Source organism: Sebastes fasciatus, chromosome 4, assembly GCF_043250625.1.
Source record: "Sebastes fasciatus isolate fSebFas1 chromosome 4, fSebFas1.pri, whole genome shotgun sequence".
Taxonomy (NCBI): Eukaryota; Metazoa; Chordata; class Actinopteri; order Perciformes; family Sebastidae; genus Sebastes; species Sebastes fasciatus.
The window spans coordinates 4,223,715-4,244,587 of NC_133798.1; the positions used below are offsets into that span (position 1 = coordinate 4,223,715).

The window sequence follows — 20,873 nt, forward strand, 5'->3', positions numbered from 1 at the left end:
TAGAGAAACCCTGGGTTGATTTACCGAGTTGATAACCAGCGTCCTAGAACCGCTTAGCAGGATCATGTTTGTTAGGGTTAGTGAAGCCAGATAACGAGAAGATACCCTGGGTATGTTGAACTGGCTTCGTAGTACAGGCCTCTGAACCATCTCACTTAACAATATGTAAGCATAGGTTGTTTAAATTTGAAAATATGATCGATGCTGTTAATTGTCTGCTGAGGACAGTCTCCTCCCATCATTTAATGTGACAGCAAAGTTAACTACCAATGGATCCAATCAGCTGCAAATCAATGGGTGCCTCACGTAATAAGAAAATAACTCAGTGTAGACTGATATTCATCAAGTACCTACCACTCCAAAAGAAAAAGAAGAGCCACATCTGTGTTGCTCCTCTTGTGAGTACTTTTGATATTTGGACGATGTCACTGTGACTGTGTTATTGTCTCTGAGACACAAGCTTTTCTGTGTGTGTGTGTAAGACGTTTTCTACCAGACTGATGCTGCTTAATGCTAAGGTAGGCAGTGTATTTTTGGTGTTGTTGGGCACAAAGTCCATAATAACCTTTCAGCATATTGTAATTCAAGTGTTCTGAGAGATAACTAGACTTCGGCACCTCCTCATGGCTCTGTTTTCAAGATTTAGAAAATCTAGCCTGTGATGGTAGACTTTGGCCAATCACAGGTCATTTCGGAGAGAGAGTGTACCTATCGGCTGTTCTACAGATGCGCGTGCACATCCCTTCAGATGGTGAAAGTCTGATTCAATGGCGGAATATCCTGCAGGAAAGAAATGCTATTTCATCATTGGCAACAGCTGCCTACACTGCAAAGCAACCCAAAACAATGAAGACAAACTCATCAAAAAGAGAGTCTGACAATATGGGCTACAAAGATAAAATAATACTCAAGTAGATAAAAAAAAAAACAGCCAGACACGACAAAGACACCAGCAGAGCAGACATGACAAGACACATTTAGGCAGACACATATGATGGACTGATGGACACTACAGTGAATATGCAATATGTAAGACATATGAAAATACTGCTTTGAATAATACATTGTGTCAGATACGTACATAGCACATAAGTAACTTCACAGAAGATTAAACAGCATTTAATGTATTTATGGACCTTTAACTAGCCTCATTTGTCTACTTTGCACGTTTGCCCTGTCCAAGAGGTTTAATCTGAATTTTGTGGAAAGTGGAACAAGAGTTTTTCACCCTACAACATCCAAATCTTTGACAAGTCAACAACTATGCTGTTAAACAGAACGTTAACTCTATAGCTTAACCAATACATTCTGCTTTTTATATAACAAATAACTGTGAACCAAACAGAACACCAGAATTGTCATTTGTCACTTATTTATACTTTTTTTTTTTTTTTTATATAAAAGCCATGGTATGAAACATTTCCTCAATATTTGTAGTTCTCTGAATGTCTCCTGACAGAACCCATGTCTTGTATTCTGTAGGGATGAAGATTGGTTTACATGCTGCTCCTTCAGGCATAATGACACATACAGTATGTTTTATCCACATGTCTGTTCAAAGTCCATTAAATGAAGTGTGAGGCATGAAGCTAGTGTTTCGGCAGACGCTGAAGACCCGTTGGCCTTTGAGAAAATCACTCATGACTATAAGCCGACATCTGTGTTTCACAGGAGCTGGATTTGAGTTCCGAGCCAGAGGAGAGTTCAACGGCGTCGTCTTCATCGGATGAGGAAACTCTGCTGCTCAACGGTTTCCCTGTTCACTCCTCCAGGAGGGACAGAAGGAGCGCTGCCAGCAGTGATTCGTCCACCTCCTCTTCAGTGTCTCACTCAGTGACAGAACCAGAGGGACACACACCAGGTCAGAGGCCAGGTCAAATGTAATGTCCAACATCCATATTAACATTGAGACAAAAACAAGATAACGTACTCTAGTCCTGAAAGATAGCTCAGAATAATGGCATTGCCTGAAGCAAATCGTCTCCTCATCACAAATAAAGGTGGGCTGAAAAGCTCTCTCCATCAATAGCATGTCTTTTAAGAGCAAAACAAAAAAAACTGTAAAAAAAACCCTGTAATGACTGTTATTTCCCCCATTAACTGTTATTAGGGATGCTATTAAAGTCAGAGAGAGAAGGAGGGTCTGTCTTTTACACCTTTAACATCATTTATCGTCATTTCCATTCAGTCACATGTGAGGCTGATAATTCCTGAGAGTCGGGTTTCATATGAGTTACATTATTTCAATTTCCCCTCAAACATTCAGCCTAATACATCATTTCTGGTGTCAGAATATCAATAAATACAAACGCTAATAATGAATACACAATATAAAGGCATTGTGCCAGTAGAAATGGTTCCTTTTTAAAAAACAAAACAAAACACAGCATTATTTTTCCCTCTTATTCTTAAAAAGTGGAAATTCAAACATGTCCTATTTTCTCTTTCTCTCCAGCTGCTGCCCAGTTAGAGGCCCGTAATTTCCACAGTAACAGCAGCATCCTCAGCACCAGCCCCAGCTTTAGGAGCATGGTTAAAGAAGCAAGGTAACGCTGAACTAACTCTGTATTTCCTCTGCATGGAGGTTTGGACATTTGACATTTGTCAAGCTGTGATAATGATGAAAGGACATGTAACCCTGAAAGCAGAAAGCAGATTAGGTATATCTGAAAGAATTCAGGACACTGACCTCAGCCAATGCCTCTGAAAGCAAGACTTGGTGGAAACCGAGTATACGGCTGGACCGTGTAATGTCAGTGTGCTAAACTGTAGACAAGTTGTTACACAAATCAGTCAGAGGTGGTGTCTCTAATGTGAATTCATGGATATTAAATGTTTATCTGCAATTTTCTGTAGAGGTCCCAGTAATATGTATTCTTAAAGTGTACTGAAGTAGCATATCAAATGACATGGTTAAAGTTACTACAAGGAATGTTGGAAACAGTCTCAATTTAATGTGATGACCGCTGCATGACCTCTGTATGACCTGATGATGTGATAACCTCTGCATGACCTAATGATGTCATGACCTCTGCATGACCTAATGATGTAACAACCTCTGCACAACCTAATGATGTGATGACCTTGGTATGACCTAATAATGTGATGACCTCTGCATGACCTCTGCATGACCTAATGATGTGATAACCTCTGCATGATCTAATGATGTCATGACCTCTGCATGACCTAATGATGTAACAACCTCTGCACAACCTACTGATGTGATGACCTCTGTATGACCTAATGATGTGACGACCTCTGCATGACCTAATGATGTGACGACCTCTGTATGACCTTATGATGTGACGACCTCTGCATGACCTAATGATATGATGACCTCTGCATGACCTAATGATGTGACGACCTCTGCATGACCTAATGATGTGACGACCTCTGCATGACCTAATGATGTGACGACCTCTGCATGACCCTCACATCCCATCTGTTCTTACTCGTTCATGCTGTGAACGACGGGATATTCCAGCCGTGAGACGTTTGTTTGAAATCCTTGGCAACGGTCTGAGCTTTCTGATGATGCAAATATGCGCAGTATGAGGAGTTTTACAGTATTACAGAGATTTCTTTGGAACAGTCCTACATAAAGACTGACTTCCACTGACTGACAGTTGTCAAGGATTACATAAATGGACGAAAATTTAGAGAATGGTGCCCATGAGCACAGACATGTAAAGGACACCTCAGCCCTCATACATAGAGGACCCCTAGACTGAAAGATGCAAAAGTCTCTGTAGTCATTTTATGTCTCTTTGTGGTTAATTTAGCAGTCTGACGTTCTTATTGTCTTCTCCTCCTAGGGGAGAAGCCCCAGGCCAGAGAGGGGATGTGCAGGATGATGATGAGGAGGAGGAGGATGCAGAAGAATCGCAGCATCGTACCATGATAGACAGGTTACTGGAGAGACACGGAGCCTGCATCCCCTACCACGAACCCAAGCTGTACCGCGCCGCAGCCACCAAAACCAAATCCATTCCAGGTTTCAGCATCCTGGCTTTTCCCGACTTCTGGGGCCACCTCCCACCACCAGGACATGAACCCATGGCCCCACGCAAACCCAATGTACAGAGGTACTATACACGCTCTTTACGGCACTTAACTGATGGCTGTGTAGGAGTAATGTACTTCATGTATAACGTGAATATAGAGATGGGTTTAAGACTGCTTCATGTTAGAAGACATGAGACCTACAAACCCACGTGTGGAGCTTAACCGTGAAAGCATATTGGCTGGTTATTGTTGGCTGATCAGTTCAGCGTTGGTTGTACCTCCAGCTTGGTCGTCTGTTCAAACAGTGTTTCACAAACCTTTTTTTTTTTCTGAGGACCCACTTTTAAAAAAAATGACAAACCATTTCACAACAATCCTTACCTATAAATCGTTACTGCCATTTCCGCATCACCTCATATTATCTTGAATAGGTAAACCAGCATTTTCCACGAGATACCTCATAAATGAGACCAAATAAATACATTTAGCTGGAGTTAACAGGCCCTTATTGTTTTCCTCTCATCAGTAAAACAAACAGAATGTACGTAATCTTTCATATTAGATTCAATGTTATAAGTAGGCTACATTATCAGAACAACACGGCTCCCTCGTGTGGCTCAAAGGTGTACTGCAGATATAAATCTTAAATAAAACACTATGGAAGAAATTCTACAAATTTATTTGGCGACCCTTATAAAATCTCCTGCAACCTACCTGTAGGTCCCGACTCAGTCTTTGGGAATGACTGATCTAACAAAAAGTGGATCCTCCCTTAGCAGCAGTATCATGAAATATGCAGGTGGCACCACAAATCTTACTATTACTTTGAGACGGTGACACGAGATGATAACATTACAGGCAGGAGCGGCCAGTCTGAGGCCAGTAGCACAAAGTGTTTGCAGCTAATCCTACTTTCAAAGTCAATAACTGAATTCCTGAGCCGTTTTGTTTTATTTATTCACCGACAGCCTGAACACACTGCACTGCTACGTTCACAGCTTTAACGTTACTGCTGACTTCATACTCACTGCCACGCACACAAGCACAGGCACACAACGTACACACTGAGTTATTCCTAAAAGGAGTTTGCCGTTCGCTACTTGTATAACACATTTTAGTTTTAATAACACCTTAAAGATATAATATGCAAGAATTTACTAAAAAACAATGTATAAACTGATACAAAATGAATCCCTCTAAATCATCACTTCTGACCCACTAGAAGTGTGTGGTGGTGTCTGTATTTGCAGAGACCCTGCAGCCCTCTGCCTGGATTTTCTTTTTTCTTCTTAATTTGAACAAAAGTGAAGGAGTTCAAGTACCTCTGGGTCTTGTTTGCAAGTGATGGGACAATGGAACGTGAGATTGGCTGGGGAATCATCAGAGCAGCGGGCGGGGGGGATGCGCGGTATTGCATTCACTTTACCGCACCGTTGTGATGAAAAGAGAGCTGAGCTCTCGATCTACCGGTCAGTCTTTGTTCCTACTCTCACCTATGATCATGAGGGCTGGGTCATTACCCAAAGAACTAGATTGCGGGTACAAGCGGCCGAAATGGGTTTTCTCAAGAGGGTGGCTGGTCAGAGTCTCCCTTAGAGATAGGGTGAGAAGCTCAGTCATCCGTGAGGGACTCGGAGTAGAGCCGCTACTCCTTTGCGTTTCAAGAAGCCAGCTGAGGTGGTTCGGGCATCTAGTAAGAATGCCACATGGACGCCTCTCTAGGGAGGTGTTCCAGGCACGACTAGCTGGGAGGAGGCCACGGGGAAGACCCAGGACTAGATGGAGAGATTATATCTCCACACTGGCCTGGGAACGCCTCATGATCCCCCAGTCAGAGCTGGTTAATGTGGCCCGGGATAGGGAAGTTTGGGGTCCCCTGCTGGAGCTGTTGCCCCCGCGACCCGACCCCGGATAAGAGGTTGAAGATGAGATGAGAGAGATGAGATGTTCTTATTTTGCTATGTTCGAGACGTTTCAAGACCTTTGGGCCCCACGTGGGGCAGTAGCCCCCAGCCAATAACAGCGTGCAGGGTGTGCAGCCCGTTCAGGTCGTCAAATACCGCCGCTATGTCACGCCCCTCGACATCTGACACCGAGGCACAAGTCCCCCTTTAGCTCTGTCAGATACAAAGTAACCGTATGTCATGGATGAGTACAGGTTGTGTGTTCTTATGTGCATGTGCTCCAGACAGTGTGTCCCCCTTGACCAAGAGCAGCGCTGACAGAAGCCTGCTCTTCAGCTGCATTCATTCAAAATCCGGCAACGTGTCACCTTCCCACAGGGTTGTGCGGCGTCAGTTGTGTGTTTATTTGTGTTTTAGAACATAACCGCCGTGAAACAGTCAGAAAATAATGTTTTATTTCTCTGATTCACTGCTTTGTTCTCACTAACGCCACTCCCTCTCTTCATTCACTCTATAGCTAACTGTTGCATACTGTATTGTACCTTTTAAAAATACATAATTTCCCGATGCTTAGGTCCAGTAGGGAGTCAACTTATGCACACCTCTACCTCAATGCCTCACTGGCTTTCCGTACATATACAGTAGGCGATGTGTGTTTCATATAGGTGTACCGGTAACACGTTTGCCTGTGCTACACCTACGCTACACACCGACACTACACCTGACATAACAGAATTAATCATGTGTGTTAACGTGATGTGTAGAAGCAGATGTGGTGCCGTGGTGGGTGCTGTTGGTTTTTGTTGACATTAGCAGACTCCAATTGTAAGCTAACGTTAGCTACTGTTGCACATTTTGGGCGCTGTAGGGGAGCTGAAGAGAGTCAAGAGGACTCAGGACTGTGCATAATGTCACATCCTTTGGATTTTCCCAGAAAAAAAAACATCCCATGTAAACATCCTCTCCATAGAAGTCAGTCCACAGGCTGTCATAGGGAACCGAGAAAGTCAAGGAAGGTCTCTTTTTTTTAAGTTATGTGACAATCCGTCCACCCATTGGCAATAAAAAATGATAAACACATGTAAAAATTTACACATAGAACCTTTAAAGCATCAGTAGGCGAGATTGGAGCAAATATGATTAAAAAAAGTTATGTTTATAAAACAGTCGCTATATGGTGACAGTATTACATGAAACAGGTAACTTGAAAAAAATTGTGTTCCTCTGTGTCCTCCGGTGCTCCTAACGGCATCTGCAAGATTTCACAGACCGGAGGAAAACAAGCAGTAAGAGCTGATCTGAGATCTGCTGTCCATCTGCTGTCTATGAGAGCCGGCTGTCAATCACTCGCGAACTCCGACCAAACGGTCAAACTAGGCAGCGCTGATCAAATATGAATCAATATTATGTTACGTTAATGCCTATTTCTCTCCTCAAATGTTTTCAGAATAATTTTGTAGTGCACGATTTAGCTGTAAAATGAGAAAGATTGTGAGGCCTATAGGAACAGCCAATAGGAACGCTCTCTCAATGAAATGACCTGTGATTGGTCAAAGTCTCCCGTCACGGGCTAGATTTTCTGAAGCCTGAAAACAGAGCCATGAGGAGGAGCAGAAGTCTAGTTCTTTCTCAGAACACTTGAATTACAATATGCTGAAAGGTTATTATGGAATTTTTGCCCAATGATGCCAAAAATATACTGCCTACTGCCACTTTAATGTGTGCGTTTCTGGGATGCGGCTGCTGTTGAATTGAAATTCTCTATTCATCTGTGGATGCCTTCGTGATGCTTTATTCAGCTGTTAAGAAAATTTCACTTGCATGTGAGTTAAATATTCTAGTACTCCTCACATAAGTACAAATATATATCATGTCAAGTACAGTATACCTGGACAGGTAAGTATTTTTACTCTTCGCTAGAGAGGTATTTGGCGGTTGTCGTGCCCCACAGTGGGAGCAGAAGACCAGTAGGGACATTGTCACTGGCAATCCAGTGGCAATCTGTTTCTCCCAAGCCTGTATAAAGACAGAGCGTTAGCATCAGTCTTCCTGTCATCCCTACATTTGATCTCTCCCTCTACAAACTCTTTTCTTCTCTAGCTCCCCTGCTCTGTTTCTTATCCAAGCACCTCTGTTTTTTTCCCTCTCACTCATTACTGTCTTCCCACACTCCTGCAGTCTTTCTCAGTCTCCTTGTCACATTCCATTATTTCCCCGTCTGTTCTTTTATTAAGCCATCTTCCCCCTCTCTCCAGCAACTGCTCCTTGTTCAGAATTGTCTCTGTGAGTCTATTTCCTTCTTTATTCCTTCCCTCTCTTTTGTCCATTATATTCCTTCTTTCACCCCCCTGTTTCTCTTTGGTGTGATCTGTCTTCATGTAACCATGGCAGCACTGAGTGCTGTATAGCTCTCTGACAGTAATGAAATCATATAGAGGTAACATATATCTATAGATACTAGATTGTTCCGATACATATGACACTGTCAGTTTAGACTGTGAGCCTACACACAGATATCATGTAGCTAAACATCATTCAGTATTATACACGATGCATACAAAGACTGTAGGTTTTCTAACACAGACTGAATGGGCTGATGACACAGAGGAGAGGAGAGAAATGTTTGTGTAAAACTCTCCACACTGTGCCTTGCATTTCAATGTGGCCCTCTCCATTGCTACGCTGATTGCTGCTGATAGCAAGTGCCACTGATTTTTAAGCATCAGTCAACTTCAGGTTTTATATTTCAGTTCCCAAGAACCAGTAGGTTATAGTAAACAACAAAAAGGTCATTCACGAGCATTAGCTCGATAAGAACACTTTTTTCCCATTTCCCATGTGAGAAGATGATGTTTGCCTCATCGGTGCCGGATGATAGCTACAGCAAACGTCACTGCTCGATAGGGGTCGTGTCCATTGGCTGCACTATAATAGTCAATCTTGGGATTATCTACATGAGTGGGGACGTACGAGGGTTATCGGTCGACGAGATTGGCCGCGTGGCGCTGCTTACTGGCGGGAGGAGAGTTCCGAGATTTTTTTTTCTTTTCTAAACTTTGAACAGCAGCTGCAGTGAGGGGACGCATGTCACCGCCCCAATATAAAGGGCTGCCTTAAAGGTCCCATATTGTAAAAAGTAAGATTTTTTTTCATGTCTTTTATATTATAAAGCAGGTTTAAGTGCTTTATAAATACTGTGAAAGTATCGAAACGCTCAATATACAGAGAAATACACACAGTCCGTATTCAGAAATTGTGTGTTTGAAACAAGCCGTTAGGATTTCTGTCCATTTGTGATGTCACAAATCTGCAATATTTAGACCATTACACGATTTGAAACGTAAACATTCTAAATGCGTCCCAGTTTATTTCATGTTGCAGTGGATGTAAATAACATCAGCTGACAGGGAGTAAACATGGACCCAAACTGTTGCCTAGCAACGCAATTCCATTGCAATTCCATTGCAATTCCGTTGAAATGCACTAAAACGGAGCGTTTCAGACAGAGGGTGAATAAAGGTATATTCAGGCAGACAGTATGAGGAAAATAATGTGTTTTTTTAACATTACAGCATGTAAACATATTCTATTAGAAACACAAAATACAAGTATGAACCTGAAAATGAGCACGATATGGGACCTTTAAACGCTAGTCATAGTTTTCAGTCATGTGACTGGCGCCGAGCCTGGAGGGCCAAACAACGTTCCATCATTGTGGCTGACACTGGAACACTGGGTACTCTGCACAAGCCTGTCAAATCTATATTTTTTACAACCCATAAGTGTTTAGATCACCTCTCAAATGAGGAAAACTGGTCTTTTTATTAGCAAGGAAGAGAAAGAACGATCAGACCCGTTGCTGGTGTGAGTTCATCCCAGCAGGAAACACATGGGCATCGTAGCTTCAGAGAGGGAGAAACGTCACTGCGCGATTTTTCGGTGTCTTTCTAATTGCGTATTTTCAGTCTGATATTTCAACAGTTTTACAACAAACCGACTTCCTTGACTTGCAAAATTATCTTTTAAATAGGCAAACATCGTATGTGTGATTCATGGCGCAATTCAAACCACCGTTCATATTTTTTTCCGAAATAAGGTCCCATGGTGGTCCACCGGACTTCGCCTCTCTATACAACCTAGTTTTAGCAACAAAACCAGGGAGATTGTCTTCAGGCTGTAGTTGAGCGTAGAGACTTGTGAGTCTAGCACCATAACAATAGTCAGGTGCAGACCTTGTAGTCTGTCCATCACTTTGTGCCAGAGTTAGAAACTGACAGATGATGCTCACATTGCAACAAGTTCTGTAATTGACGTTGTTTGTCCATGCCCTCCAGAACGAAACATAGAAGTATTTTCTGATCTGACACCATCATCTGTCAGTTCCTTCCCACAGATCACTGTTGAAAAATAAATCTCTTTTGTGATTTGACAACGCTGTGGTTAAGGTTTGGTTAGGTTTAGGCAAACATTGTGGTTTGGGTTCAAATAAGTACTTTGCTAAAGGGACCATTGTTGTTATGGTTACAATGATAAAGATGTGGTTAAGGTTATGGAAGGTTTGTGGTCATGCTTAAAAGACAAAACAATGATGACTATTGGTAGAAGACAGGAAGTAAACAGTCCTATACAACTTTGTTGCTCTCTCGTCACCTGACTTCCTGCCACTAATGATTTAAGTGAATCCCTGACCTTTCCTCTAGCACAGTGGTTCTCAAACGTTTTACATCACGTACCACCTCAGAAAATATTTGACTCTCCAAGTACCACCATTATGACCAGGGGTGGGCAATTATTTTTCCTGGTGAGCCACATGAGAAACCCAGATTGTTGCCGTGGGGCCAAACAAATTCTGTTAGATGTAACCTCTATTTTATCACTACATTAACTTATAGAAAACATACTGTGAACTTATTTTTCAGCATTTATTATACTGAAAATCACTCCAAACAGCATATTATTAAGAAAATTACATTATATGCAGGAGTTTTTGAACCGTACAGGACTGACTGTTTTGGGTAGTAATGTTTCCATTAACAAAACTTAACAAAACAGAGAATCCCCCAGCATGCCACAATATAAAAACATGCACTGCAGGTCCAAAAAAAAATATTTTTCAGGGTAGGGAGGGTACTGTACACAGTACTGTACTGTACTTTGTTATTGTCATCTATAGTGGTTAATTGCATAAAAACACACAATTCAAATGATTATGATTATTTAAATATTTGCTTTGATTAAAAAAATCTTGTCAAGCTGCTTAGAGCTAGTGTTAGGAGGTTAAACAGGTCATAATTCTCTCTCTAATATCTATTTTATATTGATGTGAAAACATCTCATTCAAACAACTGGATTAATTTAAGTTTCTCACAAAATCTACATTTTACGAGATTACATTTTAACACATCATGATAACGTTATAATTTACCTTCACCCAATAGTAATTTTTTCCTGAGCCGACTTTTAACGCCTCATAACAATAACTCCATGGCACCTCCTTTAACGTTCGTATCTTACGTATTTATGTTCGTATTTATCCAGTCAGGACTGTGCTGCCCACCGGCTGCTAACAGCTAACATTACTAAATCTCCTCCTGCTGATTTAAACACAGATTTGTTGTTCACAGTGTCGCTTTATCAGGGAAAAATAGTGTGCGCCCCTCAGGTTTCGTAGCGCCATGATGTTGAGCGCTTTTTTTTCTCTCCACCATGGCTCCGATCCAAAACAAACTGAAACATGATACAGCGTGCGTATGCGTCATTGTGCATGTGTGACTGTGGAAGGCATCAATACAGAGGAATCAATAGTCAGAGAGTACCACCAGTGATACGTGTACCATAGTTTGAGAACTACTGCTCTAGCACTGCAGTTGCATCGAATTTGCCACTTACCAACCATTGAAAACTAATGGCTGATTTCCATGTAAATTTCCAGCAATTTGCAGTTTTTAAATGCTTTCATTGTTGGTTTGGTTCTGCACAAGATTTGTTAACAAATTAAAGTACAGAATATCACCAGACTTGTTCTTTAACTGAACAGCAGTTGCTCTAATCTTCAGAGTTCTTCTGCATGCACATTTTGTCTGCCATGATGTTAATGTGGAGTACACTGGGGTGACTCAACCCTATTGTCTTGTTCTAGAAAGGGTTGTTCAAAATATTGAACGTCAGAGCAAATAATGGTCCAACATTTACTTCACCTTTTACTTTGTCTGTTTTGTATTTATTTATTTCACCTTTAATTGTCTATTTTTTTTTTTCCTGTGTGGGTGTGTGAGTTACACATAATGTAAATCTGAATCTATGTTATTATGGTTATATGTAGAAGTGTGTTTGTGTTTGTGTGTGTGTGTGTGTGTGTGTGCGTATGGCATTGTTTAATGTCGCTCCTCCGTGACATTTCCTCAGCACTTTCAAGAGGCCAACAGACGCTGACATTTAAAAATGTTAAAGATGAAATTTCACTCTGAACGTAATCCAATTATGTTGCCAGTCTGTTGGCGCTCACATAAATGACAACATCTTCTGAGTTTGCAGTCCCATAACAGAACTAATGTTAATGCCATTTTTGTTAGGGCTGCTTTGTGAGTAAATTGTCTCAGGTGTAGAATAAGATTATGCCTAATGTGAGGGACAATTCAACGTCTGTCTTTGCTGTTGCATTCACATTTTCTGCTGCCAGACATCTCAAATGCGAGCTTGGGAGCATTTCTATTGCCTCCGCAAGGCTCTCAACATGGCGACAGCGGCTCGCAGCTAACGGTGCTAACAGTTAACAGATTAGTTACCTTTTTTTGTATCCTAATTACGTAACGCTGTTCCATGTAATCTGTAACTCCCCAAGCCTGATCGTTGCATAGCAAATAGTATTTTGCTGCTTTATTAATGATTTGAATATTGCATAGAGCGCCTTTAAACATTCCATTGATACAATTTGTCTTGACTCAAGTGATAACTAGCTAGAGAACTCTACTATTTACTGTTGTGTGTGAGCTACAATGCTGCAGCCTCTAGGGGCCATCATAGTATTTGGAATTTTTGGGCCTTTAATCTGGGTTATCGGTTGGTGGAGTGACAGTATGGACAAAGTGAATGTGGTAAGAAAGTTTGTGCTCTACTGAAGAGCAGTTTAAGTGTTTAGCGAGTGCTTCCTGCCTTATATCATCCATACTATCTCTCTCTTCTCATTTAAACCTCTGAAACACCCCGCACATCTATCAAAACTTATTGTGACCTCAAGCTGTTGTAAATGTCACATGTAGGTTATTAAAGTTATTACAAGGACTCTCAATGTAACACTGATGCTTTCATATGACCTATATAAGTAAACCAGACCATCATCATCATGCTTTCCACCGGTGCCACTGGGTCGGATTCCAGCGAAATCAGACAAAATAATGCAGATTCACCAGAACCTCCTTCAGCCTCAGACCTCCAGCAGGGCCTCCAGCAGGGCCCCCAGCAGGGCCTCCAGCGGGGCCTCCAGCGGTGCCTCCAGCAGGGCCTCCAGCAGGGCCTCCAGCGGGACCTCCAGCGGGGCCTCCAGCAGGGCCCCCAGCAGGGCCTCCAGCGGTGCCTCCAGCAGGGCCTCCAGCAGGGCCTCCAGCAGGGCCTCCAGCAGGACCTCCAGCAGGGCCTCCAGCAGGGCCTCCAGCAGCGACCCATCCACCATGGACAGACCCAGTTCCGGCTTCACTGCCACCTTCGACCTGCATTCGGAGCTCCGGTGGGAGGTGGAGAGCAGCGGCTCCTCCTCCGACCAGGAGCAGAGCTGCTGCAGTAAAATGAGAGGTTTTCTGAACGGATTCTAGTGGTCGTAAACATTACCGCTTCTGTCTACAGGGACTGCCAAAATCAACGCTTGTAGTAACTTTAAAGAGGTTTTGAAGGAAAATTTACATTTGTATGCCTGCATGTGCTTTTGTTTATCAGGAAGAAAGTGTTTGAAGACGTCCAACGTTTCCTGAATACTGATGACATCATCAACCAGGTAGTGTTTGACCTGGAAGACAGCAGGTAGGTAAACAACACACATATACACACAGCACAGACATTTATTAAAGGGGAACAATGGCCAATTTTAAAACATTGATATTCTGGAGGCTATATAACATGATGGAAAAGATACTGCAACCTGCTCATGTAGGCACATATTGGGAGGGCGCGTTGGGAAACCACGAACTGCCTGCCAGTGACGATATGAATGGAGCATAGAATTTCAACAACATTTACAATATAAATAAACATGCAGTCACTTTCTGAATCTATTTTATGTTAACAATAAACACTTATAAGACAAGGAAACTGTGTCACACCTTGCTGACTTCTTTCTTCTTCCAGTATAGTTTGGAACGGAGAGATAGTTTCCACAGGGATTCCCACTATGTGCGTACATGAACAGGTTGCAGTATCTTTTCCGTCATGTTATATAGCCTCCAGAAAAATATCAATGTTTTAAAAATGGCCATTGTTTCCCTTTAAGCTGTGCAAGATGAGGTTTGGATTTAGATTGTGAACATTTAAATTTTCCTTTGTTTTTCTTTTTTTGTTCAAATGGTAAATTAAATAATACGCACTTTAATCCATTTGGTCATCTCTGTCTCTTTGTCCGTCAGTCTTCAGTGTCCGTCCGATTCCTTGCGGTTTTTCTCCAAGTTTGAATGTGGCAACCTAAGGAAGGCTGTTCAGATCCGCAGGTATGAACGGACACACACACACACACACACACACACACACACACACACACACACACACACACACACACACACACACACACACACACACTATGAGCACAAGGTCTTTACTTAGTGGGCCAACATCCAGCACAGATTCAACCAGCCTTGTTCTTCTTCTTCTCTTATCCTCTGTAGATATGAATACGACCTCATATTGAATGCAGATGCTAACTGTAACCAGCACACCCAGTGGTTTTACTTTGAAGTCAGTAACATGGTGGCTGACGTCCCCTACCGCTTCAATGTCGTCAACTGTGAGAAGAGCAACAGCCAGTTCAACTATGGTGAGAAGGGTTGTGTGTGTGTGTGGGTGTGTGTTTGTGTTTTTGAATATACTGTATCTTTCAAAGTGACACTTCATTAATTTATCGATGTATTTAATGCATTATCCAGGATTCAATAATGTAACCAAGCACTGTTTTTTCCACAAGTGCTTACACATATTTAATTTCACAGGCCACGTACACTAAAGTACACATGATTTAAAGGTCCCATATCGTGCTCATTTTCAGGTTCATACTTGTATTTTGGGTTTCTACTAGAACATGTTTACATGCTTTAATGTTCAAACAACACATTCTTTTTCTCATACGGTCTGTCTGAATATACCTGTATTTACCCTCTGTCTGAAACACTCCGTTTTAGTGCATTTCAACGGAATGGCAACAGAATTGCGTTGCTAGGAAACAGCTTCGGTCCATGTTTACTTCCTGTCAGCTGATGATATTCACATACACTGCAACAGGATATAAACTTGGACACATTTAGTATGTTTACGTTTAAAACTGAAATAATCTAAATATTGTAGATTTGTGACATCACAAATGGACAGAAATCCTAACGGGCTGTGTGCATTTATCTGTGGATTGAGTATTTTGATACTTTCACAGTATTTATTTATCACTTAAACCTGCTTTATAACATAAAAAACATGAAAATCACACTTTTTACAATATGAGACTTTTAATATTTGCTAATATTGTAAACATGGTGAACATCAATGTTCTAACTGGCAAGCTCAGAAGTAATAAAGTATGGACTGAAAGATCTTTATGAAAAAAGTATTGTGAGGAAAATGCGACAGTACCTCGGACCATCCCAACTGCTTCCCCATCTGGCTGCAAACCGCATCAGTGCATGCTCACACTTGAATGAAGCTGGCAGAACTATATCAGGGGAGATGCAATTCTGAGGTCACCAAACTGGACACTCTCCACTCCTCAGCTAGACCCTAGAGATTCTGTCACAAACAGAATTGGCAACAAGGACTAGTCTGGTGGCGTTCAACACTCTCGACTTGACTTCCAATAATGCGGACGCAGCTCTCAGTCAGAGCCTCCTTTCAGCAGCATGACATAAGCTTTCCTGGGGTTACTAAGCAGTAGTATCCTATAATAACTGGACCACATGCTCCAGTCCTTTTCACAGAAAAAAAGGAACTCATTGTGTCCGTCATTGTTACTGGGGTGGGGGTGAAAAATGACCCGTCCAAATATGGAGTCAGTATGGCAACTCAAACAAACACAGATGTCACAATAAGTCATTGTCAGAAGCAAGAATGACAGGACACTTGTTTGCCAGGGAGTAAATGTAGTAAAGCTCACCTCAGACTGTAGTCTATCTGACGAAGCAGAACCTCAATGTGCGGGTGCATTGTGCATCATCGTTCCTCATTCCTTCCTGTCCAGTACCTACGGTTTCTCTTTGAATGCTGTGGTGCTTACACATTTTACATGTACTGTTTGTAACTTCTTAAACGTATATATCATTGCGGGTCGGTGTCCCATGCACGCTCGTGCGTGGCTACGCTGTTCAGACTCAGACTCCAACACAAACTACACAGAAGCACCAAAACCGCAAAGTTGTATCTAGTGAAGCCCGTCTTGCAAAACAGTTTTAACTCTTCCTGCTCTTCCAGGGCCGTAGTCTCTGCTGTACTCTGCTCCTCTGCTCCTCTGCTCTTCTGCCTGCCTTCACTCAGCTCGCTCCACCTCACATGCATGCGTGCACACTACACACTGCAGAAGACTTCGTAGCTCTGAGAATATCTAGTGTACAGTGGCAGTTTATGCAGAAATAAATGCTGCAGCTCCTCCAGACCAACAGAGGTTTCCCGTGTCTTGTGAAGTGACGGGGCTCCGCAGAGAGAAACGTTATCGTCTCTGACCAAAACCCCGGTGTCTCCCCTGTTCCCTCTGGCCGCGGTCTGGAGCAGTGATTAATGGAGAGACCTCCGTCTGGTCAGCTAACATTACTGCCAAGCAGCTGAAATATAGAGTGATATTGTGGTTTTAGCTGACGTGTGTCGCCTCACTGTTTTGAGCGATGCTCGTTCATGTCTATTTAGAGCAAGCAAGCGTGAGCCCGACGCTGACTTGCGTTGACTTAACGGCCACAGGTGTCGCTGTTAACAAGCATTTCTGATTCTTACAAACAGTCCCTTTAAGTGCTATATAAATACTGTGAAAGTATCAAAACACTCAATCCATGGAGAAATACACACAGCCCGTATTCGTTTGAAACAAGCCGTCAGGATCTCTGTCCATTTGTGATGTCACAAATCTACAATGTTTAGACATTTTCAGTTTTAAACGTAAACATTCTCAATGTGTCCCAGTTTATTTCCTGTTGCAGTGTATGTGAATGACATCAGCTGACAGGAAGTAAACATGGACCCAAGCTTTTTCCTTGCAACGCAATTCCATTGCCATTCTGTTGAAATGCACTAAAACGGAGCGTTTCTGATAGAGGGTGAATACAGGTATATTCAGACAGACAGTATGAGAATTTTTTTTTAACATTAAAGCATGTAAACATGTTCTAGTAGAAACACAAAATACAAGTTTGAACCTGAAAATGAGCACAATATGGGACCTTTAAACGCTAGTCATAGTTTTCTGATATGAGGCATGATATTTCCCCTTTAATATAGCCCTTACTTACTCTTTCCTTCAATCCTGATTCAGGCCACCTATAGCTCCTATAGCTGCGTTACGACTGCATCTGTTGTGTTAGTGCTAATTGAAAGCAATCACTTCCTGCTGCTGTCGTTTCACAACAGGACGCTGAATTTCGTTGACTGAACGGCCACAGGTGTCGCTGTTAACAAGCAATTACTGATTCTTACATAGAGTCCCTTTAAGGTAACATGATGGGATGTGAAAACAGACCTCATTCACTAGAACCATGTAAAGACGTGGCTGTGTCCCTTTCATCTCTATCAGTGGGATTTTCTTATTTATGCACCTTTGCACCCTGACCCTCTCAATGAGCTCAATCTCTGTCGCACACACACACACACACACACACGGTGTGGGGGCTGATGTGTTCTTTCTCTTATTCTCTCCCTTCTTGAGGACAGCTCAATACACACAGACCAAACTCACTCCAGTATCTCCAGAAGCAATCTCATTTCTTTCACACACACTTACTACACACTGATTCATACAATGCCCTTTGTACCGTAAAATAGCCCCTTTTTAACGTCCCTCGGGAAATCGGTTTCATCTCAGGAAGTAGTGAATGAGTAGAAGAAAAGGCAGCTCTTCAAAAATAGTGTGTATCCCATTGTACAGAAAATGGCTTTTCTTCTGAAAGATTGTAACGTGCTGACAGGCCAGAAAGTCATCCAACTATTTTTAACCCCTGGAGATTTGATGCTTTTTGATCCAACAAGAACAGTGGCTCTTTAACTTTTCCAGCCCCCTGGGCTAAAACCCAGCGTAGAAAAAGACTGTGGTTACTGAGGTGGAGAGCTTGGGTCATAGCTGCAAGGTCACCATCCTTCATGGTATTTTCGCCAGTGTCTTTCATACCAACCAAGCGTGAAATGTACTGTATTTACAAGGCTGCTCTATCAGGAACCAAAGTAGGATCCATGAATAATAAATACACAGGAAGAAAACACTTTGTCTTTATTTCATTAATTTATTCGATGCCCTCTCTTTGTAGTAGAGAGGGATGAAGAGACCAGCACACGCCTTCACTCGTCTGTATTATTATCAATTATACACAATGTAAACTATAAAGTTATGAATACAGTTTCCACAACAAAATTATCTTTTTTCACCTTTTTTATAATATTCTACTTATTACCCAGCAAACAATATGTCTTACTTCTGAAATATATATTTTTAGCTTTAGTGTTTTAGCTTATAAAGCAAACAAACATAAACAACAAAATCTAAATTGTATTTTTCGATAATATTGCAATAGTGGTACGAGTTATTTTTTTTGTCCAGTGCATTAAAGGGACTGTTTGTAAGAATCAGAAATTGCTTGTTAACAGCGACACCTGTGCTTGTGCTCGCTCTACATAGACATGAACGAGCATCGCTCAAAACAGTGAGGAGACACACGTCAGCTAAAAGCACAATATCACTCTATATTTCAGCTGCTTGGCAGTAATGTTAGCTGACCAGACGAAGGTCTCTCCATGAATCACTGCTGATCCTAGTGTTGGCTTTTCCTGCCTCAGCCTCCCGACCGCGGCCGGAGGGAACAGGGGAGACACCGGAGTTTTGGTCGGAGACGATAACATTACTCGCTCCGTAGCCCCGTCACTTCACAAGACACGGGAAACCTCTGTTGGTCTGGAGGAGCTGCAGCAGTTCTTTCTGCACAAAAAGTCCACTGTACATTTAATAGATGTTCTCAGAGCTAAACTAACTCTTCTACAGTGTGAAGTGTGCACGCATGCACGTGAGAGTGGAGCGAAAGAGGGAGAACGAGCGCGGTGTGTGAGTGAAGGCAGGCAGGCAGAGGAGCAGAGTACAGCAGAGACTCCGGCCCTGGAGACCAAAGCTACGGTCTCCCCCGCGTCCTCCGACCGCGGCCAACACTGCTTAACAGACGGGCTTCACTAGATAGAACTTTGCGGTTTTGGTGCTTCCGTGTAGTTTGTGTTGGAGTCTGAGTCTGAACAGCGTAGCCACACGCAAACGGGCATGGGACACCGACCTGGATTGATTTAAACGTGTAAGAAGTTACAAACAGTCCCTTTAAGAGCTGGTTTAAAGGCTAAAGCCTGATCTAGCATACTGCTAAATACATTGTTTTAACTGTTGCATACTGCATACTACTGAGGAACGTAGTATGCAGCATGTACTGTATACTGTATACTGTATACTGTATACTGTATACTGCATTTGTCAGTAGGCAATTTCGAATACGGCCAATGCCTACATATATTGTGCCAGTCAAATAAATTAATAAATTAATAAAAATTGTGTCCAAGAGGGACAACTGATAATGTGGTTGCTGGTCAGAAACCTACTTAACCATTCTTTGACTGGGAGAGATGGGCTGTATTCGAAACCGCATACTATACTAGTAGTACGTACTGATTTGGCCAAAATGTAGTATGTAGTATGCAGTATGCGAACAAAAGCAAAATCTCCAGTATGCCAAAAATACCCGGATGACGTACTGATTTGGAAAAATTCTCCAGTATGCATCGGACCAGTCTACCTCGCCTACTGTATCCCACAATGCAAAGCGCCGGAACAGCACAGGCTACCGGTACAAAAACAGCAGCCAAAAGCTGCTTGTTTTTTAAGTTTTTTGTAGCCATTTCAACACTAAATTCACTTCTGAAAGTTTTTGAGGCGAGAAATCAACTGTGTAGATTATTAATATCGGCAGTTTTACGAAGTTAGATGGCGAATCGAACATTTGTTCCACCGTTGTCGGAGTTTAGAAGCTCCACAGAATACTGTGACAGCCAGCGAGCGCCTGCCCGGGTCGCTGCCAGCAAGCCGGGTAGTCACGCTCAGAGACCGCTATGAGCTGCTGGAGCTCTCTAGAGACCGGTCTGTAGACGAGAGGCTTTGATTTCCTTGTTGACGGATAGTTTGTTTAAATATCACAACACAGATGTCCATTATAAATTAACAGGAACCTGTGTTTATTTGCCTTTTTTCGAATTAAAAAGCTCCACAATCGCCCGCGGGCGTAGCTCGCTGGAGAGCCGGTCAGTGACGCTCACAGAGCGGCTGCAGAGCAGCAGAGTGGCGAGGGAAGATGAGAGGAGAGGAAGAGGAGAGAGAAGAGGAGAGGAGAGAGAAGAGGAGAGGGAAAGAGCAGCTTCTGACGGGGCAGAGAGATTCCTGCTGAGACAACATGACACTTTTTTAACATTTCTCTAATATCTGGAGGGAGATCAGTCCTTTTGCTGTAACTGAAAAAGCAGTTTGAGTAAAGTAAACGTTGTGGATGAATGTTTTATATTTCC

At 42.3% G+C, this 20,873-nt stretch overlaps 1 protein-coding gene across 1 annotated transcript in view; it reads left to right on the forward strand.

Moving 5' to 3' along the window:
* Window positions 1-20,873, forward strand: part of agbl1 (AGBL carboxypeptidase 1) — a 142,699-nt gene that overhangs the window by 62,471 nt on the left and 59,355 nt on the right. Inside the window, exons 13-18 of the mRNA XM_074634045.1 lie at window positions 1,672-1,861; window positions 2,456-2,546; window positions 3,816-4,085; window positions 13,839-13,922; window positions 14,522-14,602; window positions 14,777-14,925. Of these exons, the coding sequence (XP_074490146.1) occupies window positions 1,672-1,861; window positions 2,456-2,546; window positions 3,816-4,085; window positions 13,839-13,922; window positions 14,522-14,602; window positions 14,777-14,925 (865 nt within the window). The remainder of the gene's footprint in view (window positions 1-1,671; window positions 1,862-2,455; window positions 2,547-3,815; window positions 4,086-13,838; window positions 13,923-14,521; window positions 14,603-14,776; window positions 14,926-20,873) is intronic.